We start from the raw sequence: 19,662 nt of genomic DNA on the forward strand, positions 1-19,662 counted from the left end.
AGGGGTTTGGAAAATCTGATTCCAAACAGCCATACGAGGGTCCTCACAGGCCTCTCAGAAGGTTGAAGAGAGGTGGGCAGAGCCCCAAGTCCAAGCTCTCCTAAATACAGCCTGATGCTTGTTCGGTGGTTTCTGCTTTTTTTTTTTTTTTCTTTCCTGTTTTACGTATTAGGTTTCTGCTAATGATTTTTACGAACAATGTGGTTTTTGGTTTAAAAAGAAGGCTGACGGTGCCTGGGTGGCTCATTCGGTTAAGCAATCGCCTCTTGACTTGGGCTCAGGTCCTGATCTCGAGGTTTGTGAGATCGAGTCCAGCGATGGGCTCTGTGCTGATGGAGCAGAGCCTGCTTGGAATTCTCTCTCCCTCAAAACAAATAAACTAAAAAAAAAAAAAAAAAAGAAAGAAAAAAGGTTTGAAAACAACTGCTCAGTCCATGAACCAGTGGAACAATTGAGAATGCAAATACAATACAGCACCCCCAAATTCTACCTGGAAATATTAAAATTGCCCTGATTTCTACCACCCTACTACCTAACCACTTACAAAGCAAGCCTAATTTGAAGAACTTCAGCATTTACCCCTATTCAGTACTATTTATAAAGCAATTCAACAGTGGCTAAGATACACAATAGTGTAGAACAAGTATAATACATATGAGAACCCTGTTAATTCATCCACTATAAAGAGTAATTCATCAGAATGACCTTACCTCTTGATATTAGAAACACAGCTTAACAAGGACACCCTAAAACATGGCTAATACACCTTTTCACCTCACATACCTTCATCAGATCCCCTTCACTCTGAATAAACTACTTTCTGTGTATCCCCCCAAACCTATCTACAAGGTTATAGCCAGCATGTGTTTACTCCTGTTGCTATGGATCTCTGTAGTATTCTTCTATTACTTCCCCTCATCTCTATTAGAATCATAACCATCATCCAAAGACTAAGTTATTCTTATAGGAAGTAGTTCCTTTTACCCCTGAGCGGATGTACTTTCTCTCTGTCCATAGCATTCCACGCTTTATTGTGACATTGATTGGTTGTTCATTAGTAGTAGCCTGAGTGAAGCAGAACATTTTGATCACTGCCTTCACAATTAATGAATTTTTCTAATTGTCTTGGCATTTGCCTGCATGTGGTCTTTAGCACTGACATGTTCACATCAAATATCACAGACGACTAGGCATTTAAGATGAAGGGATGCTTACAATATCAGTCAAAATGAATAACAATTCAAATACGCTATTGGTTTTACTGTATATTTATTAAAAAACACTTTGCAGTCAGGACACATGAGGATTTCTTTTTAAGGATGTTTACTTTTCCAGCTAGTAAATGTATGAGGTGGTTTCCACTAAAACATAAGTCAGCCAGCTGTTTGTTTGGGTACTTGAATTGAATGGTAAAAATACAGGCAGCTTTTACTCAAAGTACTCCACTTTAAACAAGGGAATCTGTTCCATATTTAAATGACTTAATTTTCTCTCCCCACCCCACCCCCCCAAAAAAGTAAAAAAAATTTCATATCGTAAGAACAGCTCCTCTTCGAAACTTCAGAACTTTCATTTCAGATGGCATATGGTTCTCCCTCACCCATCTGATACCCCCGGGGGAGGGGGGGGGGGGATGCTGAAGCACTTAGCAGACCCAAGAGAGTGTGTAATCTGACATGACAGCTGAAGGAGGAAAGGCTGACAGAAGCATGAGAACAGGTATCAGGGAGGGAGGAGGATTATTCTGGAATCCAGGTTTACCCCTTATCTTTCTTTCAAGTCCACCAAAATGCGACGTTTCATTCGCCCTTGAGAAGACAGCATCGCTGGCATGAAGGTTTCACTCGGAGACGGGATGACGGACCCACCAAAACAAACAGCTTCATGTACCTTAAACTTCTCTGAAACAGCCAGGGCAGAGTGTTTCTGCACTTCAGTCTCTCAAATTCTCTGTAACCCAGCATAAGCCCCTGCTGGCTTTGTAGTCGTCTTTCCTTTCCTCTATACGGCGCGCATTTACGAGTTCAGCTGTGGGCCCGCTTAATTTCCCTCCGCAGGCTTTCTTCTCCTCCTAACACATGCGCACTTGGGCCTGGCTCTGGGGTGCTAAGGAGGAACAATGGGAGGCTTTGAGCAGGCCTCAGCCCCAGACCCAGTCAATATTTACTTCAGTTTGGAGCCACAGTTTCAAAGCTCCTTCCAAGCAGAACTCAACAGTGGGGGGTCTCCGAGGTTTCTAGATTTTATTTTAACACGGGGGAGAGAGGGGGCAGTGGAGTTGGTAGAGAGAGAGAGTAAATAGATTATTATCCAAACCACTTTCTCAGAGAAAATAAGGGATGCAGTTCAACGAAACAGGTTAAACTTTCAATACTAATTAGCAATTTATAACAAGAAAAACCAATCGTCTTCCGACACTGATGACTGCAGTCTTAAAAGTGCAAATCCACTTAACGTGACCCCTGGATGTCTTGCCAGCACAGGTCTGATCCTATCAAGCACCCAAGCTTGCCAATGTGTGCCTGCTCTGCCTGGAACGGCAATGCAAGGACCATAGGTAACGGTTAGTCCGCACTCCTTGACTGACTTCCAAAGCAGATCTTACGTATACTACCAATGCGAGCGTGTCCTCAAATGAAGCTGTGGTTATCAAACACTGTGAACCAAGAGTATGGTACGGTAGATACCATATGGTATTTCCATATAATAACTGCTGTCTGGGCAGTATCGGGAAGGCTGGTCTATGGCTTTGAAAAGATAAGTGGAAAAACAAGTCACTTTCCCCCTAGTGAAAGTGGCTTACTCCAGGATGGCAAGCAGGAGACGGGCGGGAAGGGTGGAGGGTTGGCTGTAATACTACATCAGACTCAACGGAATTTGCCCATGGATTTACACTGCCTTTTGTTGAGATAAACGTAGAGACACTCACTTAATTAAAAATAAAACTATTTAACTGTAAATAGTTTTATATTTGCCTAGTTGGCTTAATTAAAAAAAAAAAAAAGTCAATTGTAGTAAAACTAACCGGAAGTGACATTTGGGAAATTTTACTAAAATGATTAAGGCCATGTAAAATACTAAAAATTCCAGTTAGATACCTGAGGAAAGAAATTCATAGTCGTCTGCTGTAACCAATTATAAAGCTCATTATTCCATTCAAATAAAAAAGTCATCACCCTCGTCTATATACTGAACATGTAAAATACATTGACATAATTTGGTATTTCACAAAGAGAATAAAGAGAATTCAAACCACCCCTCCTCCAAAAAGTATGAGGTAACACATTAGGTATACTAGAATTGTCTTGTTCAATTATGTTTGTCTAAATTCATCAAATGTATTGGAATATGTTCAGCTCTAATCTTTACTACCTTATTTACTGTATTAATAAAAGCTAAATAATAAAATGCAACTCAATCCAATCATTTCAACATCTTAAGGAATTACTGGATTGCCATACACTCAATTTGATCAATCAATATGCACTCCTGGAAAGAATATACCGAGTCAGCCTACCTGAGACGAAGTCACTAGCCGATATTTTTGAACCAGTTTATAAGGGTATAAGGAATTATTTTTTCAATAATGCAAAGCGTCAATAAGTAAGTCATCAAAATTTAAACTTCGTAAGTACCCTTTTGCCAAGAAAGGAAGCCTGAACAAGGGAGGGATTGTAACCATCAATCATTAATCAGAAGCTGAATCCAAGGAACATAAAATTACAACATTTTACACTTGAAATAAACACATAGAAAGCTCATTCCCTTGATAAATCGTAACTTCTAACTTAGTAGGACAAAAGAAATCGTACAATGAAATGAAATGATACAAAAGTAACAAAGGTCAGTCTAGCATTCTGGTGAGTTCAGCAATTCTAAATATTAGAATACTGTATTTTTAAGGAAAATCAGTTATGCACAGTTATCAGTGCTCTTTCAGATAATTTTTTATTCAATATTTTTACTTTTATTGCTACCTACCAAGTGCTGCCCTCAGTTGTCACTAAATTTCTGGGCACAGCATATAGGATCATTGATAATTTTCCTTATAAATTACTATTTTGTTTTTTTGGCATAAGTGAGGTTTATACCTTCAGGAGTAAAACATCATTATAAAATAATCGTGTAAGTATATGATTGCAATTTTAAAACAAGTAACAGGCACATTTGCTATTCTCCTAAATAACTATAAACATATGAAGTAAAACCTGCTTTGAATAACCACCAGACAATGCTACAGAAAAGTGGCCCTTTGACAGTAATGGGTTACTCAGGTTTCAATGCATTAAAATATGTGTTCCTTGACAAATTCTGTTTCCTTTCTCAGCTAGATGTTGTTATGATCTATTTATGTTCCTAACATCATTGTGTGTATAATTAATATGTACTAAGTTTAAAAGCAGTCGATAACAGAAGTTTTTTAAGCACAGAGGCGTCAAGAGGCTAAACCCTGTTCTTCTGGCAGCAGGATTCAGAAGAATCCAAGGATCCCAGGGACAGCCGGGCTGCCTGTGAGGAACAGCCCCAGACAGGAATTGATTTGTTTCAACAAGCTCCTCATTGGCAATACAGGCATTCTCCAAGAGGGTGTCGGTATTCATTAATTTCTCCTTTGAGATGGAGATATCTCATTATACCTGTGAAGTCCAAAGCAGAATATTAGGGTTTTAAAAGGCAAGAGGAAGCAACATGGAAGAGACAGAGAGGAGACGAGTGGGCATTAAAAATAAACTTGACCAATGTTACGGAGGAGATCCAAAATTCCCTTCTGGGAAGAAGGGCCTGGAAGACATGCCTCTAGCATGTCACTATTTGCATCTTATTACTCTTGTAGAAATCACAAGATGAAGCCTAAAACATAAGATACAACTCACAACTCAAACTATCTTTTAAGAAGTCAACTCCTCCATGATGCTCTGAAAGTAAGTTTTCATTTGTATTTTCTACACCACTTACAAGAACATAGAGCATTATAATGATGCACCAGTACAAACTAAAGTGGCCTCCTCATTCTCTGTTCTTTTTAGACCTCCGTTTTCAAAGTCCCTTCACAGATATTCTTTCCCTCAAATTTTCACAAGTCTGAGGAAGACATTATTTTTATTATGCCCGTTTCTTTCCTAGAGTGAAGGAATTGAGGCCCAGCTTCATCACTACAAATGGCGTACGTATGAATCCACGAGAGCCGAAATTTAATTTAACAAGTTCTGAAACAAAACCCAAAAAAATATTAACAAAGACAACTGAAGGATCATCGGCTGGTAGGTTTTTAAATAACTCACTCTCTGAGCCCTTGCCTATACAACACCACCCAAACCCATTTAAAGCTGTATCCAAAAGAGCCGCTATGATAAAAACTCAAAACAAAACAAAAGGACATGAATTCATCGCTTTTACTTTATGCAGTCAAAATGTAAATATATCAGTGTTCCTAAGAACTTGATTACAACCTATTAATCTGATGACAAATCACTGTTAGTAACTCTGAGTTAAAAAAAAACAACTCTTCAATGTATTTATTTTCCTTTTTTATGAAAGGTAAGAACAGTAATTAGAACTACTCAGCATCTTCTACCTCACCGAGCACAGCCACGACCTAAATCTTAAGGGTATCAACTCATTTTGAACAAAACCACTCTTCTGGGGTATGCGAATGACTTCATTTCAACCAGTGAAGATACCCTATTTCTAAATGTAATCATCTTCCAGGCACATAGCATACTTCATTTTTAGGAAACACACAAGTTCATACATGGTCACAGAAGATTCTCAGATTCCTATATGTATGAGAATCATAAAACTAGTAACTAAACAGATGTCACCTCAAAGTCATTGTCTTGGAAGGCTTACTTATATTACACCATGGTGAGCAAAAGCATAAAACTATGAAAAACAAAACCATAGTGTCTGTATTTACTATTCTTCATAAGAGTCATAGTTCTTATAAAATGCTACTCAACATTTTAATTAAATTCAGTTTATCAAGGATTTAAAAATGATTTGCTTCTATTTGATAAATAACTTAAAAATGTTGGTAAAATTTGTTACAAAAGTAAAAGGATACTTGAATTAAGAGTGTTTGCCATCCTCTCCCTCTTTTTTTGGGGGGGTTTGTTTTTATTGAAATATAGCTGATTTACAGTACAAACAGTTCCATCTTTCTTTTTATCGTTCCGTAGAGGTATATTTCAGTTAAGTCAGTTTACTCGCTGGTGCTTTCAAAGACTTTAAAGTTCACCTAGGAGATTAGTAATATTGTATTTACACACAGAGTGAAGAACAAAAAAAGATAAGCAGGCAGAGTAATATGAATTTAACTAGTTCCATCCTTTATTTGTTAATATAAGCATCACATGATATTTGTTTTGCAAATCAAATGATATATATACTTTGAAAAAAGTGGAAGCATGCTTACAGACTACCTGGACTGCAGAGGAACAAAGATTTCTCACAAAGGACACTAGCATGAGAGAATTTTAGAGCGGGGAGGAATTTTCCCCCAAGTCTTTTATAACTCCATTGGAAGTATGGGCTCCTGAAAGCCACCCACAACAAACCCAGCCAGTGGAAGCAGAGATACTATTAGTCATCGTCTATGCTGAATGTAAAATGAACATTTTGGGTTCACTTAAGCATACCAATTTAAATTGGAAAGTGTTAAAAATCTGTTTCTGAGGTGTAATCTGGCATTGCCACATAAAATACATCTGGGGAGGGTTTGCAAATAAATATCCTTAGACGTTTATAACAGGATCCTCCTAAAACTTTTTGGATCAAGGCAGTATTTTCACTCCAGTACAATCTGTCTAAGCCAAACTTTCAACAAAATCTTTGGCCTATTACTTTTGTCAGTGGTGGATTCTTAATGCTGCATAAACCTCAATGTAAAAAACTATTTTATTTGAGATTTGGGAGAAAGTGGCTAAAAATGAAGACTACTAGGCCTTAAGACAAATAACTTTCACTTATGCAAATTCTAAGCCATTTGAAAAATTACAGAGCTATCTAGGAAGTTCAGGGCAAATACAACCAAGAGACTCTGATGTGGAGCCAGAAGTAATCTCTCTCCCCACTCACTTATCTAGAACCTTCCTGCCCAAACTGTGGTGCACAGGCCGAATGCATCATAACACCTGGAGCTTGCTAGAAATGCAGACTATTGGGGCCTGCCCCAAATCTACTGAATCAAAATCTGTATTTCAACAAGACCTCCAGAGAGGATCTGCATGCAATTAGAGTGTGAGAAGCAGTGATCTAGAAATTGCTGATGGAATACTCATGCAGGGAGGCTGTTCACACTGTTTACTGTGGTATCTCCAGTACAAGAACAATACCTGGCCTACAGTGGACACTCAATAAATATTTGCTTAGTAAATCCATATGTGAACACTTTTTATAGTACTTTCTACTCTGTACTGTGGTTTTAAATATAAAATTGTAACTGCACAAAACTTGCAAGTTCCCTCAGGGTATAGATGCTGTCTTCATTTCTGAAGCTGCTGTGTGCCTCCCAGTGCATGCACATATCACTCAATAAATATTTTATCAATTATAGCTTTCAGATATTCAATACAGGAATATGTTATTACTGTTAGATATTAGCTATTATTTTACTTTAACGCAAAGCTTTGGAAAAAATAAGTTAAAATCAATATGTAATTCCTAAATTCACCCATTTGGCTTTGATTTTAAATACACTACAGAGAATTCACCCAAGGAACCAAACCAGTAATGGAAAACATTATATATGGCCAACTCCTAATTCCACATGGTACCAGAGAACAGGGATGGCACGGATGGTTGAAATCCAAAATTGATTCCAAAACTTCATGTTATATAATAGCCTCAAAGTCTTTTCTTACCAAATCTCACACCAAAGCTGCTGTAAGTTTCAGAAATGTCATTTTTTAGTTGTAGTTTCCTTCTCGATTCCACGTACCAATAGGACAGGCCCAGAAATAGTGAAATGGCCAAAGCCATCAAAAGGGAAAGACTGTGATAGAGAGATCTACATAATAAACAAAGTGATTAGTCCTCAAATAACCAGATTATCAACACAAAAATCTAGAGCTATCCGTACCATTTGTAAAAGAGGTAACTGTAAGAAATAATCAGAGATGTTAATAGCATAGATGTATCACTAGCAAGACCATTCCAAAATAAAACTCAAAATAATGAGGTATTCAGAGTCAAAATTACTGCTGGTTCTCTCAGTCCATATAATAAAGTCAGGATACTAAAGGAAGGACTCCCTTCCCAATAAAGAATGCTTTGTTTCTCTTCAATTAGCCGAATTAGATTGTCCTTTATGCCTTTTTTTTTTTTTTTGGCTTCAGAGAAGCCAGAGTTTCAAGTTAAGTCACCAGATATGTGACTGACCCCATACATATTATACTCATATGGAATATCCTATATGTATAGGCACCCCTCCCAACATACACACTCTGTCATGTTTTTGTTTTCCCAAGAGTATAGTTGACAATGGTGATAGCAGAGTGTGTAATTAGTTTTCATTGTTCCCCTGACAGCTATAGTTCCATACAAGACCCTTTCCTTTTTATGTTGTAAATGCTATGGAAAAAATACACTAATAACAGGCATTTAATTACGGGTCCAGCAACCATAGTGGGCACATTGCCAAAAGAGAAGGGAACCTCTGAGACAGCAAAAACATATATTTGCAGGGGAGGAAAAAAAACAACAACATATATTTGTTCTTCAGTTGCATTCACGTGCAAAATAGTGATGACAGGCATATGATGGAAAATTTTTAAATTGTTCCCTGAGTCTCTATCAACAGTAAAGTAGATATAAAATGATATACCAATACTAAAACCAAGAATACTACTATATCTATACTAAAATATTAATAAGAATAAAAGCATTGCTTATTAATAAAGGAAATACTCTTCAGAATAGCTTTGTTTTGATACTATCAGTAAAGAGTACAGGATTGTTTCAAATTTTGCTTTTTGCTTTGCTTTTAACAGAATTATATTAGCACTTGTGAAATCAAATATCTGGGTGCTCCATTCCTTGAGGCTTACTTTAATTTGTTCTATACAGTATTTAAGATAAAGCATCCCCCCAGTTGCTGTCATGGCGGACACCAGATCTGTCACTGAGGTCCTTTCTCGCCTGATTAATTAGTAATTGGGAGACACATTTTGGCAGCTTTCATTTCCCTATTATTTTCTCCAGTTTGACACAAAACCCTGTCAGAAGCACCACTATTTGAACTGTACCCCTCTTAGTGCTGGGTCACTAAATTTTAATAAATGGAGCCCCCGCCAGAAAACTACTGAAATAGGCATAAAAGTTTATTGAGGCAGTAAGAGTAAACAAATATATGAAGAAACACTGAATGCCACAGTATCTAAAACATTAATGGTCTGTCTGAACCCAAGGGTTACTGGCAAGATTACAGAACAGAAACTAAAAGAAAAGGCCTTTAATAAAACCACCCTTTCATCTGTCTTTAAAATACATATATTAGTTAAATTAAGTAGACCAACACTTCGGTGCTAGGGAGCCATACATCTGAGCCTCCTCCGTTATCCCAGCCAGACGAATAAATTTATTGGGAGGCAAAGGCTGACAGTGGCTACAGGAATACAGAACCCATCCGGAAGTCACAAAAGCTCTGTCTGAGCCAAACAAAGAAACATTTTTCAAAAAAGGTAAGGGAAGGAACTTAAAACTGAAGCTAAAAAGACTGATACTTCAGAGACCTGCAAATAGCTACAGAATCAGTCTCAGGTTCTCCATCTCAAAGTGTCAGTCACTTCAAAACAGCATCCTGCTACCACGGTGGCTCAGGACACTTGTGTGCCATGGCAGTGGCCATGCTGTGTGGGTCAGAGGTCACAGCTTCCACATTCCGACATCTGTCTGTATTTTCTTGCCTTGAAACAATAGAAGGGGAACCAGGCTCATTTGCTCTCACTTTGTTTAACCTAATTGTTAAACAAAAAGGAACATTTCCCCATATTTAGAATTAGTTTTCCTTTTCTTTCCATCCCCATTTGTTTCCATAAAATTAGATACTATAAAAACTTAACCGAGAGGTTAAGCCCCCTATACATTCTTACAGTTCAGTAAATACGACAAAGTCATACATCCCACTGGTCTCTATGGAACATGAAACATCAAGTGTCATGTCTACCACCATCAAAATCTAGATCACAACTTGCATTATAATTATCCAACCAAAATAAGCCTGGACTTGATTTTATTCAAACCACAAAATTGCATTTTAACATGACAAAATACGCTCCTTATATGTATTTTCACAATAAGAAGCAAGAGCTAAATGTTAACTGCACTCTCTACATAAATAAATAAGTCACTAATAAGACTCAGAATGAACACTCTGACAGCTTAGAAGCAACAAGAAAAAACAAAAATATTTGTTAGTCCATTTAAAACAAAAAGGTCACTTTCGACACTCAGTTATTCTAGTCTTCTCCATCAGCCAAAAAACAACAACAAAAAATGGATGATGGATACCAGAGGAAAGTTTTTCAGTACAAAAACTGTCAACTTATACCTGGACTTCAATAAGAAGTCCATGAGATGTATACCCATTCTTAAAACATGCATTTTATTTATTGCCTTTATATTGCATCTGCGATCACCAAAAATCCTACTTCTAATGAACTGAGGCAATCTGTGACATAAGTAGTTTTCAATCTGTGCCCAGTTTAATCAGACTGACTGAGTCAGGTTACTTTGAAATTAATCTTAAGGAAGTTCTGTTTTTACTGCAGTTCATGGGAATAATGTTCCCAGACATCATCAAACAGATGCAGTAGCAAGAAGTTTAGTATAAATTTTTGGTAAACTTTACTAGGCCACATGTTCTTCCAAATGTATCCAAAAATATAAAACGTGGTGGAAAATACAGCAGACTCAGTTGATACATTCTCACATTTTAATAACAAATATGAGTTTACTTCCAATATAATTTTCTATGAGAACCCATAAGAATGGTTTAGAAATGAGAGAGTGAACACCTATATTTCAGGGACAAAAAGGCTCTGACTTCATATAATGTTTCTGAAAGCACCCCAAATGTTTCATTTTTAAAGATACCTACATTTTTATCAGTACCTCTTACTAGAGAAAGATTCTTGGTACCGCTGAACATTTGGGGGAAAAAAATGTTGGCTGACATAAAAAGGACTACTTGGAATAATTAAAAAAAAAAAAAAAAAAAAGGAAATCAGGATGGGGAGGGTGACCATAGTGGCTATTAATACATTTCTTTGAAATTAACCATAAACTATAAGCTTCAAGAGAAAAATACATATGTAAACATGGTACAGCCCAACATTTAACGTTAAAATATATCTGGGCTTAAAATGTATTATTACTAAATTAAACCATCCTTTTTTTTCAACTAAACATAAGAAGATAACATTTTAAAGAGCTCACAAAAAACTTGATAGAGCTTTAAATGTAGAGCCCTACCAAAATTATTATCAAGTGGTTTAGTCCTTTTCTATCGTCCATATTCATTTCCAGACCATTTTCATGAAAGAAATAAAATCGGTCTTAAAACAAGATGGCTGCTTCTAAGAAGGAAAAAAAAAAAAAAAACCAAAAAAAAACCCCGCTGATTTAACTGAAAGCCAAAAACCTAGCCTTTCTAAATCAGGGGACAAAAACTTATATTTTTTTCTACTCTCCAAACATGTATTCACGCATTTCCACATGGACACCTATAGATTACACTGTACAGTTATTTAAAATTATTAATAGCAATTTTTTAAAAAGATTTAATTTTTGTGTGCCAATTACATAATTGTCCAAAGCATAAACACAGAGGTATCACATGACCAAAATTCCCACTTATACTTCATAGCAGAATCATGATCATCAGTCATGGAAATCAGGTCACTTGATAAGTAATGATAGGAATAATAGTGATGTATTTTTACATCTCTTAAAGAATGCCATCACAAAATGTCTGGTGATATCCTGCTATAAACACAACTGTATGGTACTTTTCAAAGTAAATACCCTAGGAACTTAGTTGTTACGAGTCTCTCCTTGAATCGTACTTTGCTGACCTTCCCTGAAGCAAATGGCAGATTAATTCTATGACATACATTATAAATATTAAAAGCATCCTCTTACATTTTGAAATAATTTTTAAATAGATTTTCTTAAAAATCACTCAAAACTATTTTTATTTCTCACTTGAGTGGAAAATAAGACCTGACAGTAACATTTTCTTCCACCTGTCAACTGTCAATTGTATGAAGGATGTTTCTAAAGATGACAAAGGTTTATTTTTCCTTATTGAAAATGATAGAATTCTACCTCAATGAAAGCTGAGGTAACCATCACTGTGGTACACTCTGTCTCTCAGAGTGTCTCTCAGCAACTAGCTAACTTAAGTAGGAGTTTTCACTACCTTAAAATAATGTTTTTATTGAAATCTTTGGCTGTTGGAAAACTATACTCAGAAGCCTCAAAACCAAGAGTTTATATCCACACACATTTCAGATTACAAAATAGTGCACAGATTTCAGTAGTTTACAATGAATCCTTCAAAGGACAACAAGGAGTATAGATTATCAAGGATACTAAGATACAGGGAACTTTTTTTCATTCACAATCAAACTATGCATAATAATTATAGTACCAAAGAACCCCACATTATTACTTCGATATTTTGAACTAAGTGGCTCTCTTGTCTTTGCGCTGCCTTGTTTATGACTGACTAAGTTTGAAGACATAAATGCAGACAAATTTAAGAGGAAATAGATCTTCTAGTCGTGAGTAATATCCCATTCAGAAACACTGGAAGTTCAAATTAATCACAAGAAACTTTTCTACCAAACAGCTCAGGATATAGGTTGAGAAGCAAATGAAAATATAAATCTAATAATATAAATCAGGTCTTTAAAAGAGACAGTAATGTATGGATGTTTAGCTGTCTAAGACCACCATCATAAGACAAATTACTAAAACTGAATATTAACACCTCATTTCTTATACTACTCTTAGAGGTTTTTATACCTGAACATGTAGGTGTTATCCGTCACAAATGATCAAAAGGCATTTTTTTCTCAGTTCGGAAGACTTATCCTGTCTGAATATCCTGGGTAAGTGGTAGGGGCCTTCCTCACTGTACTTAGGGACATACAGTCTTCCTTTTCAACAAGAATATTTCTGATCAAAGCTGCTATTTTAATAGTTTGTATACTGTTTCTGAAAAGAATATTGATAATGTGGAGTCTGTCAACACAGACTGGTTCATTACTAAAAATAAATATAGATTTTAAAATCCTTTTTGCTACTGAAAGTTATTCAGAACAAATGCAAAAATGAAAAGTCTTGAATGGCATCTTTTTAAAAAGCAAATCATTTATATTGGGAAAAAAAAAACACTAAACAATAGATAAATGCTACCCACATATATAATTCTGTTCTTAACATTTCTTATGTTTTGTTCATTTTATATTTTAATGTATTCTCTTTCTCAGAGTTACATTCTTTTAGCATATACTTCTCCCCAGCTTGTGAAGGCCAGGACTCCTGAAGGACTAATTGTATTCATTCATTTTCTTGGCCCAGCATGAAGCTGGTAGCTTGCTTGGTTCATAGCAACAGGGGAGAAAAGAAGGCGCTCATCGTTATCTGTCCCTATCCAACAGGAAATCAGGCCAGTGGACAGAATGCAATGCAATGCCTGTTCAGAAGGCATCTTGCAAGATTAAATGGCAAGAAATCCACAAGGTTAATTTGCCCCCAAACAACTAAGGGCTCCTTCCAAACCTGATCCTCCGCCTTCAAACGTGGAAGCCTCCACAGCTAATGATTATCAGCCAGAACACACGTGGCAACAAGATATTCCTTCGGTGAGCCAATGGTTTAGTTAATACCACTAAAATCAACTAACAGGGAGTAATGAACAACTGAAGGCTCTCTCTGGTTCTTTTAATCACAGGGAGTTTATTGACCTTGGTATCATGCTGGAAATGCCAAACTAGACTGTACAGCCAAGCGTGCCTCATATAGCACTGATGTTCCAGTCACCTAAAAAACAAAAGACAGTTGACTATTTCTGAAAGCATATTTTGAATATATAACATAATGCATAAAATGGATAGAACAATTGTCTCAATAGTTAATTTTGCTTTCAAACTCTTTTGGAAAAGTGGACAAAAACAAAAAGCATATTTGTCTTATAATAATTTGTAAACTAAAAAAAAAAAAGGGGGAGAGGGAAAGGATTCACTTCAGGTCTCCTACAAATGGGTCAGAGTAAAAACATGTGATATAAATCTCTGTCATACTGCTTCATTTTTATACAGATGTCCACATAAATTCTGATATAAATATAAAAATAATAAAATTACCCAATTATATCTAATAAAGTGATACACTACATTGAAGCTCAGAGTTAATAAAGTTAAAAGATTCTAAGTAATATTTTACTTGAAGAACTTTTATGTTTCTAACATATAAAATAGTATTTAAACATTTAAAATTTTGAAAATAAAGTTAATCCTTTACAAGTTTGGTGATAAAATTCATTCAAAACCAGGATCAACTTTCCATCTTTCCTCAAAACAAAATCTTAGATTTAAATCAAACTGATTTCATTTATGTGTCGGTGGAAAAGGCACAGTGCTGGGACACTGGTCGACATATAATAAAACGTTGATGGCTCAGATTTTAAAAAATAAAACCAGTTTTATTTTGAAAGGCAAAGAAATAGCCGAGGGATTATGATTAGGAAATAAAATGTTACTAGCTCTCTCTACTTAGCTGCATACATATGATCTGTAAGCCAGAAAGGTTTTGGAGTACTGACAGAGAATTCACATCACTTTCACAACTCCAAGATTACATGTTAACAAAACTAAATGGTGTCAATTACCTGCTACTCTAACATGAAATGTTTAATTTACAGGTCCCTACAAGAATTTTAAAAGTCCTAAGAAAACATACGATTAGGTTAAAATTTAGTGTATCCCAGGTGAATTACAGAGATATTTTTTCCCATCAAAGTATAACACTTTAAATTGGTGATACTCAGAACCTAACAGAAGCAAAGCACTAAGTGAGGAGAATCAGTATTCTTAAAGTATGCTGGTATTATTTCACTATTCCATCCATAAATGCCAACCAGTAGGTGACATGTTTAATTATCCTATCATCATTTTGGCAACTGGTCAAAAGAAACCAATAACTTTTCAATATACACACAATATTTAAAAGAATATTCTCATTGGAAGCACCAAACTGTTTATAGCACTCTTCAGATTAAGAGGCATGTTCTTATATGGAGTCATCTCTATCTTTATAAGCGTAGCTGCTACAGGAGAATGTAAATAAAGTTTTATTACTGAAAGTCTCTTTAAAAGTTACTTAAAAGCTTTTTACATTCTTAAAGAAATTAAAGACAAATAGTTATATTCTCCATGATTTGGAATTTCATTACTCAAAGTTACTTAGTACCATGCTGATTCAGAATTCAGCATAACATTAAAAGGATCACTCTATTACTCTCACTATTTAGGTGAAATGTAGACAACTTTCTAGATTTTTAAAATATGGAAGATGCATTTAGGCAAATGTTATCATATATTTCTAACCAGATTGATAGTTCTCAGTGGCTATTTCAGAGATTTGTGCCAATTCAAAACATAAAATTAGTTTTTGGCCCGCCACCCAATAAATACTAGCAACTAAAAAGTTATCAGCATTTGAAAATTGAATATCCCCTTTCCAGAAGCGAATACCTAGGATGATAGATTCTAACAGTAAGACTATCTGATCAAGCACTTTTAATATTTTTTTTCCTCTGTTAATCTAGATCTATGGATGCTTGTGGTAGCAATGGAGTCAATTACGAAAACAATAAACTCAATAAACTCAATAAGCTCAAAACAATAAACTCCTAGGATTACACAAGTTACAATATAAGATATTTAAACCCTGTGATCAAGATGTAATACTTAATTTCTAATTGTATTTAAACATAATTTCAAATTTAAGTCCATTAGTATAAGCTAAAATATATTTACTTCATTTTACCAAAGTATCCCTTATTATCAGCTTAAGTGTCTACCGAACTTTTCTTATCTAAGAAAAAAATATTTTTTAAATGTATGGAAGTTACAATTAAAGTTTTCAGCTTTTTTCCAAAGGATTAAATCTTCTGATCTTATTAGTTTAGCCAATCCTAAAAAAATAGGATTTGTATAAAATCAGAAGGCACGGCATGGTTACTTTCCAAAACGATAACATTATTATTGAAAATAAATGAAAATAAATGTAAAATGTAAAATGAATTTATAAAATTTAGTAAACCCCTGCAAATTTTCTAAAATGTTTCTTCACTATCTTATGAGATAAACTGTGTTTATTTTAAGTTAGTTATTTTGCACTGGCTCTTTTTAAATTACATCCAAGCTGAATTATCTTAATACATCAAAAAAAAAAAAAAAAAAAACACCATCTTCTTCAACATTTCCGAGGTAAATCTGCCTATCGGTCCCTACTTTTATAATTATGTTATTTTTTAAAATAAGTTTTACTGTGACAACATATGAAGATAAATGTACCCACAAACCCCTAAGAATACTAAAGTTAGACATGAATCTCTTAGGCAGGGGGTACATCATTCTTTCTTTTGAACATTATCAAAATGACAATGATCAAATAAAAAGGAATTTCCACAAGCCTCAAATTAGAATACTGACTTGAGAATACCCTTGGTGTTTTAAAATTCTACAGATTAACTTTGTCTGGGCAGGTTCAAAGCCACCATGGCATCCTGAGCAGAGTTTTCTACAGGCAGGGCAAATCTATTAAAAAACATGACCTGTGACAAAAATCAATGTCCTAATCTCAAACCAAACAACAGTATCAAAAGCATAAAACAGAGATAACCTAAGATAAAATGTCCTCAAACTAACTCAGACTAGCTTGACAGGTTAAGAAGGAGGGGTACGTGGGGGTGCTTCTGATTCCTTCTGTTTTAGCCTAGGATGACTGGAACACCCAAGTATCCAAATAAATTAACACTATGGGGAAAAGATCACACTGTGAAGTTTGGACTGGGAAAGAAGACAACTAAGCACAAAATGCCCCACATTCAACTCACCAATTTCACTGGTGTTTTATTTAATAAGGCGCTGAAGTTTAGAAATATAAATTCCTCTATTTCATATATGCTGTTTAATAAAGCCCAGGGGGGAATAAAACCAACCAACATAATGAGACTTGCTTTTAACACCATCACAACTGGAAAGCTTGCTCTATTTGTCTTGTCAGCTTTAATAAAAGGCATCTCCTCTGGCAGGATGGCTTCTCTTTCTTTTCCTAATAGTGGTAAGTGGCATGTCAAAGAAGAAATAGCTTCCCATCCCACTACCCACCTCCATGAGGCTTTTTTTTTCTTAACCAAACTTTCAGGGATGTCTCCACTTCTGACAGGCGGTTTAATTTAGGATTTGGGCTACCTGGGTGTAACTATCTTTCCTGAAGTAGCAGGAGGTGGGGGACTCTCGGCCACCGGTAGACCGCTAATGGGGAAATCTGCCCATCTTCATCTGAGCTGACATTACTTCAAGCGAGGAATCCCTCCCATGTCTGCATAAGGGGGGAAGGCGGGAGGCCGACGGACAAGGCCGCCGGGAGGTAGGAAGAACCGGAGGCGCCAGCCAGCCCCCTCTCCCCATGCGCGCTGGGCGCGCAGCAACCAAAAACTATCCCCTCGACCTCCCGCCTCTCTCCTCCCAACTTCCACTCCAGCCCAAGGGAAAACCTGGGATTTTAGGTGTAACCGATGCTATTTCCGTCTTAGGCAGGCACCGAAACCAGCCCGCACCTGGAAGCTGGCCTCCGTCCCAGAGAGGCAGAGCATTATGGGCCCAGCGAGGCCGACTGCTGCCCACAGGCCGGGGAGAAAGTAGGGCTCGGAGCTGCTCTGGATCCGGAGAGGTTCGCCCGGCACTCAGAACAGCCCTCACCCCTCCCCACTTCTAGAATCCCCGAGCAAGGGACGTCTGCTTGTGGCCAGGGTCCAGCAGGCGCGCTAGGGCGCGCCCGGGCGCCCACCTCTAGCCTCCCGCGTACCCGGCAGGCTTCGGGGATGCCCACAAAACGGTTCCAGGTAATTGCGCGTGTTCCTCCGGCTGCACACCGCCAGGCCGTGGACTAAGAGCTCCCACCTCCCGTCTCCGCCAACTCCAGCAGCTCGCTCCGCACAAATGACGTAACCCGGCATTAGATCAAACTTTCTGGCACCTTGAGCCCATGGGGGGTGAGGAGGTGGGAGAATCCTCTCCACTGCCAGGCGCGCCGGGCCAACAGTGGCCCAGGGGCCAGATGATTGCCTCGCAGTTAAAGAGGAAAATAAAAGCCTAAAGCTTCCGCTCCCCAACCCCCCTCTCATCCCCCAGCCCGTGCACTCTCTGAACACACCGAGAAAGGGAAGAAAAATTAAAAAAAAAAAAGAAAAGAAAAAAAGAAAAAGAAAAAACAACTTTAGGGATGTTTGGAAGGTTCTGCCTGCAGTTCCCCTGTGCACCCACGATCCACGCGGGAACTCTTGGTGGCTCGTACCCGAGGCTCCCAGTGCCCAGGCGCTACGCCCGGATCGAGATGCTGGCCGGCTTGCCCCGGTGAGGAAGCGGAGAAGTCTCGACTCCCCAGCTCCCGCCTTTTCCGAGTCTCCCCGCGCTCTGCAGAGGCAGCGGGTCTGGGCAGCCCCGGGGACTCCCAGGGACTCCCGGCGTCTCTGAGGCAGCTTAACAAAGAGAGGCGCGACGGGTGCGCTTCCTGTGGGCTCCTCGAAAGCCATCAGCGCCCGGGCGACGCAGGCTCCGAGAGTGCGCGCCGCCTGCAGCTGGTGCGCGCGGGTCCCCGCCGCCACCGCCGCTCTTCCGCAGGGCGCCGAGGCCCGAGTATCCCCGGCTCTGCGCTCCCCCTATTACCTTACCTGGGGTTGCTGCTGTTCCAGTAGACGGCGTAGCGGTCGGCGACGGCCTTGGAGCCTGGGTCCTGGCTGAACACACACATCCAGAGCACCAGAAACACCAGCGTCAACATCTCCACGTGCAACATCACGCCTGGCCAGCGGCGGAGCCCCCGACAAGCCACTCCGGGGAAAGAGCAGGGATCCGGAGGGAGGGAGGGAAGGGGAGAAAGAGAGCAGGAGCCAAATAAATATGAATAAATAAGAATGAAGAGTGGCGAGAAAAGAAAGAGGCGCACACCAAGCTGGGGAGGGGAAGGAGAACGAGAAGACGGTGGAGGTTGGGGGGAGGGTGGGGAAGGGGTAAAGACAAACTCGCACCCCCAATGGAGGGTTCAGGAGGAAAAAAGGAATCACAAGATGGAGAGAAGCATGCGTGTGTGTGGTGGCGGCGGCGAGGGCGGGGGAAGGGGTGCCAAGCTGTGTCTCAGCGGCGGCGGCAGGCCGGTCACCCCGGGAGAAGGAGGTGCGCGCCGGGCCGGGCGGCGGCACCGCGGGTTGGGGCAGGCGGCGGCGCACGCTGCACAGTCACCGGGAGTTGCGCGCCGCGGCCGCGGGGAGACATACACTGGCCCGCCGGGCCCGGCTCAGTGTCGGCGCCGCGGGCTGCGCACGGCTCCGCCGCCGCCCAGGGCCCTCGCACTGCGCCCCGCTTCGCT

At 38.6% G+C, this 19,662-nt stretch overlaps 1 protein-coding gene across 1 annotated transcript in view; it reads right to left on the reverse strand.

Annotated features, from left to right (window-relative positions):
- The window catches only part of EFNA5 (ephrin A5), a 274,964-nt gene extending 255,872 nt beyond the window's left edge, over window positions 1-19,092 (reverse strand). Inside the window, exon 1 of the mRNA XM_042944682.1 lies at window positions 18,968-19,092. Coding sequence (XP_042800616.1) covers window positions 18,968-19,092 — 125 coding nt within the window. The remainder of the gene's footprint in view (window positions 1-18,967) is intronic.
- Window positions 19,093-19,662: the final 570 nt, after the last annotated feature.

The sequence above is a fragment of the Panthera leo genome, chromosome A1 (genome assembly GCF_018350215.1).
Source record: "Panthera leo isolate Ple1 chromosome A1, P.leo_Ple1_pat1.1, whole genome shotgun sequence".
Lineage (NCBI taxonomy): Eukaryota > Metazoa > Chordata > Mammalia > Carnivora > Felidae > Panthera > Panthera leo.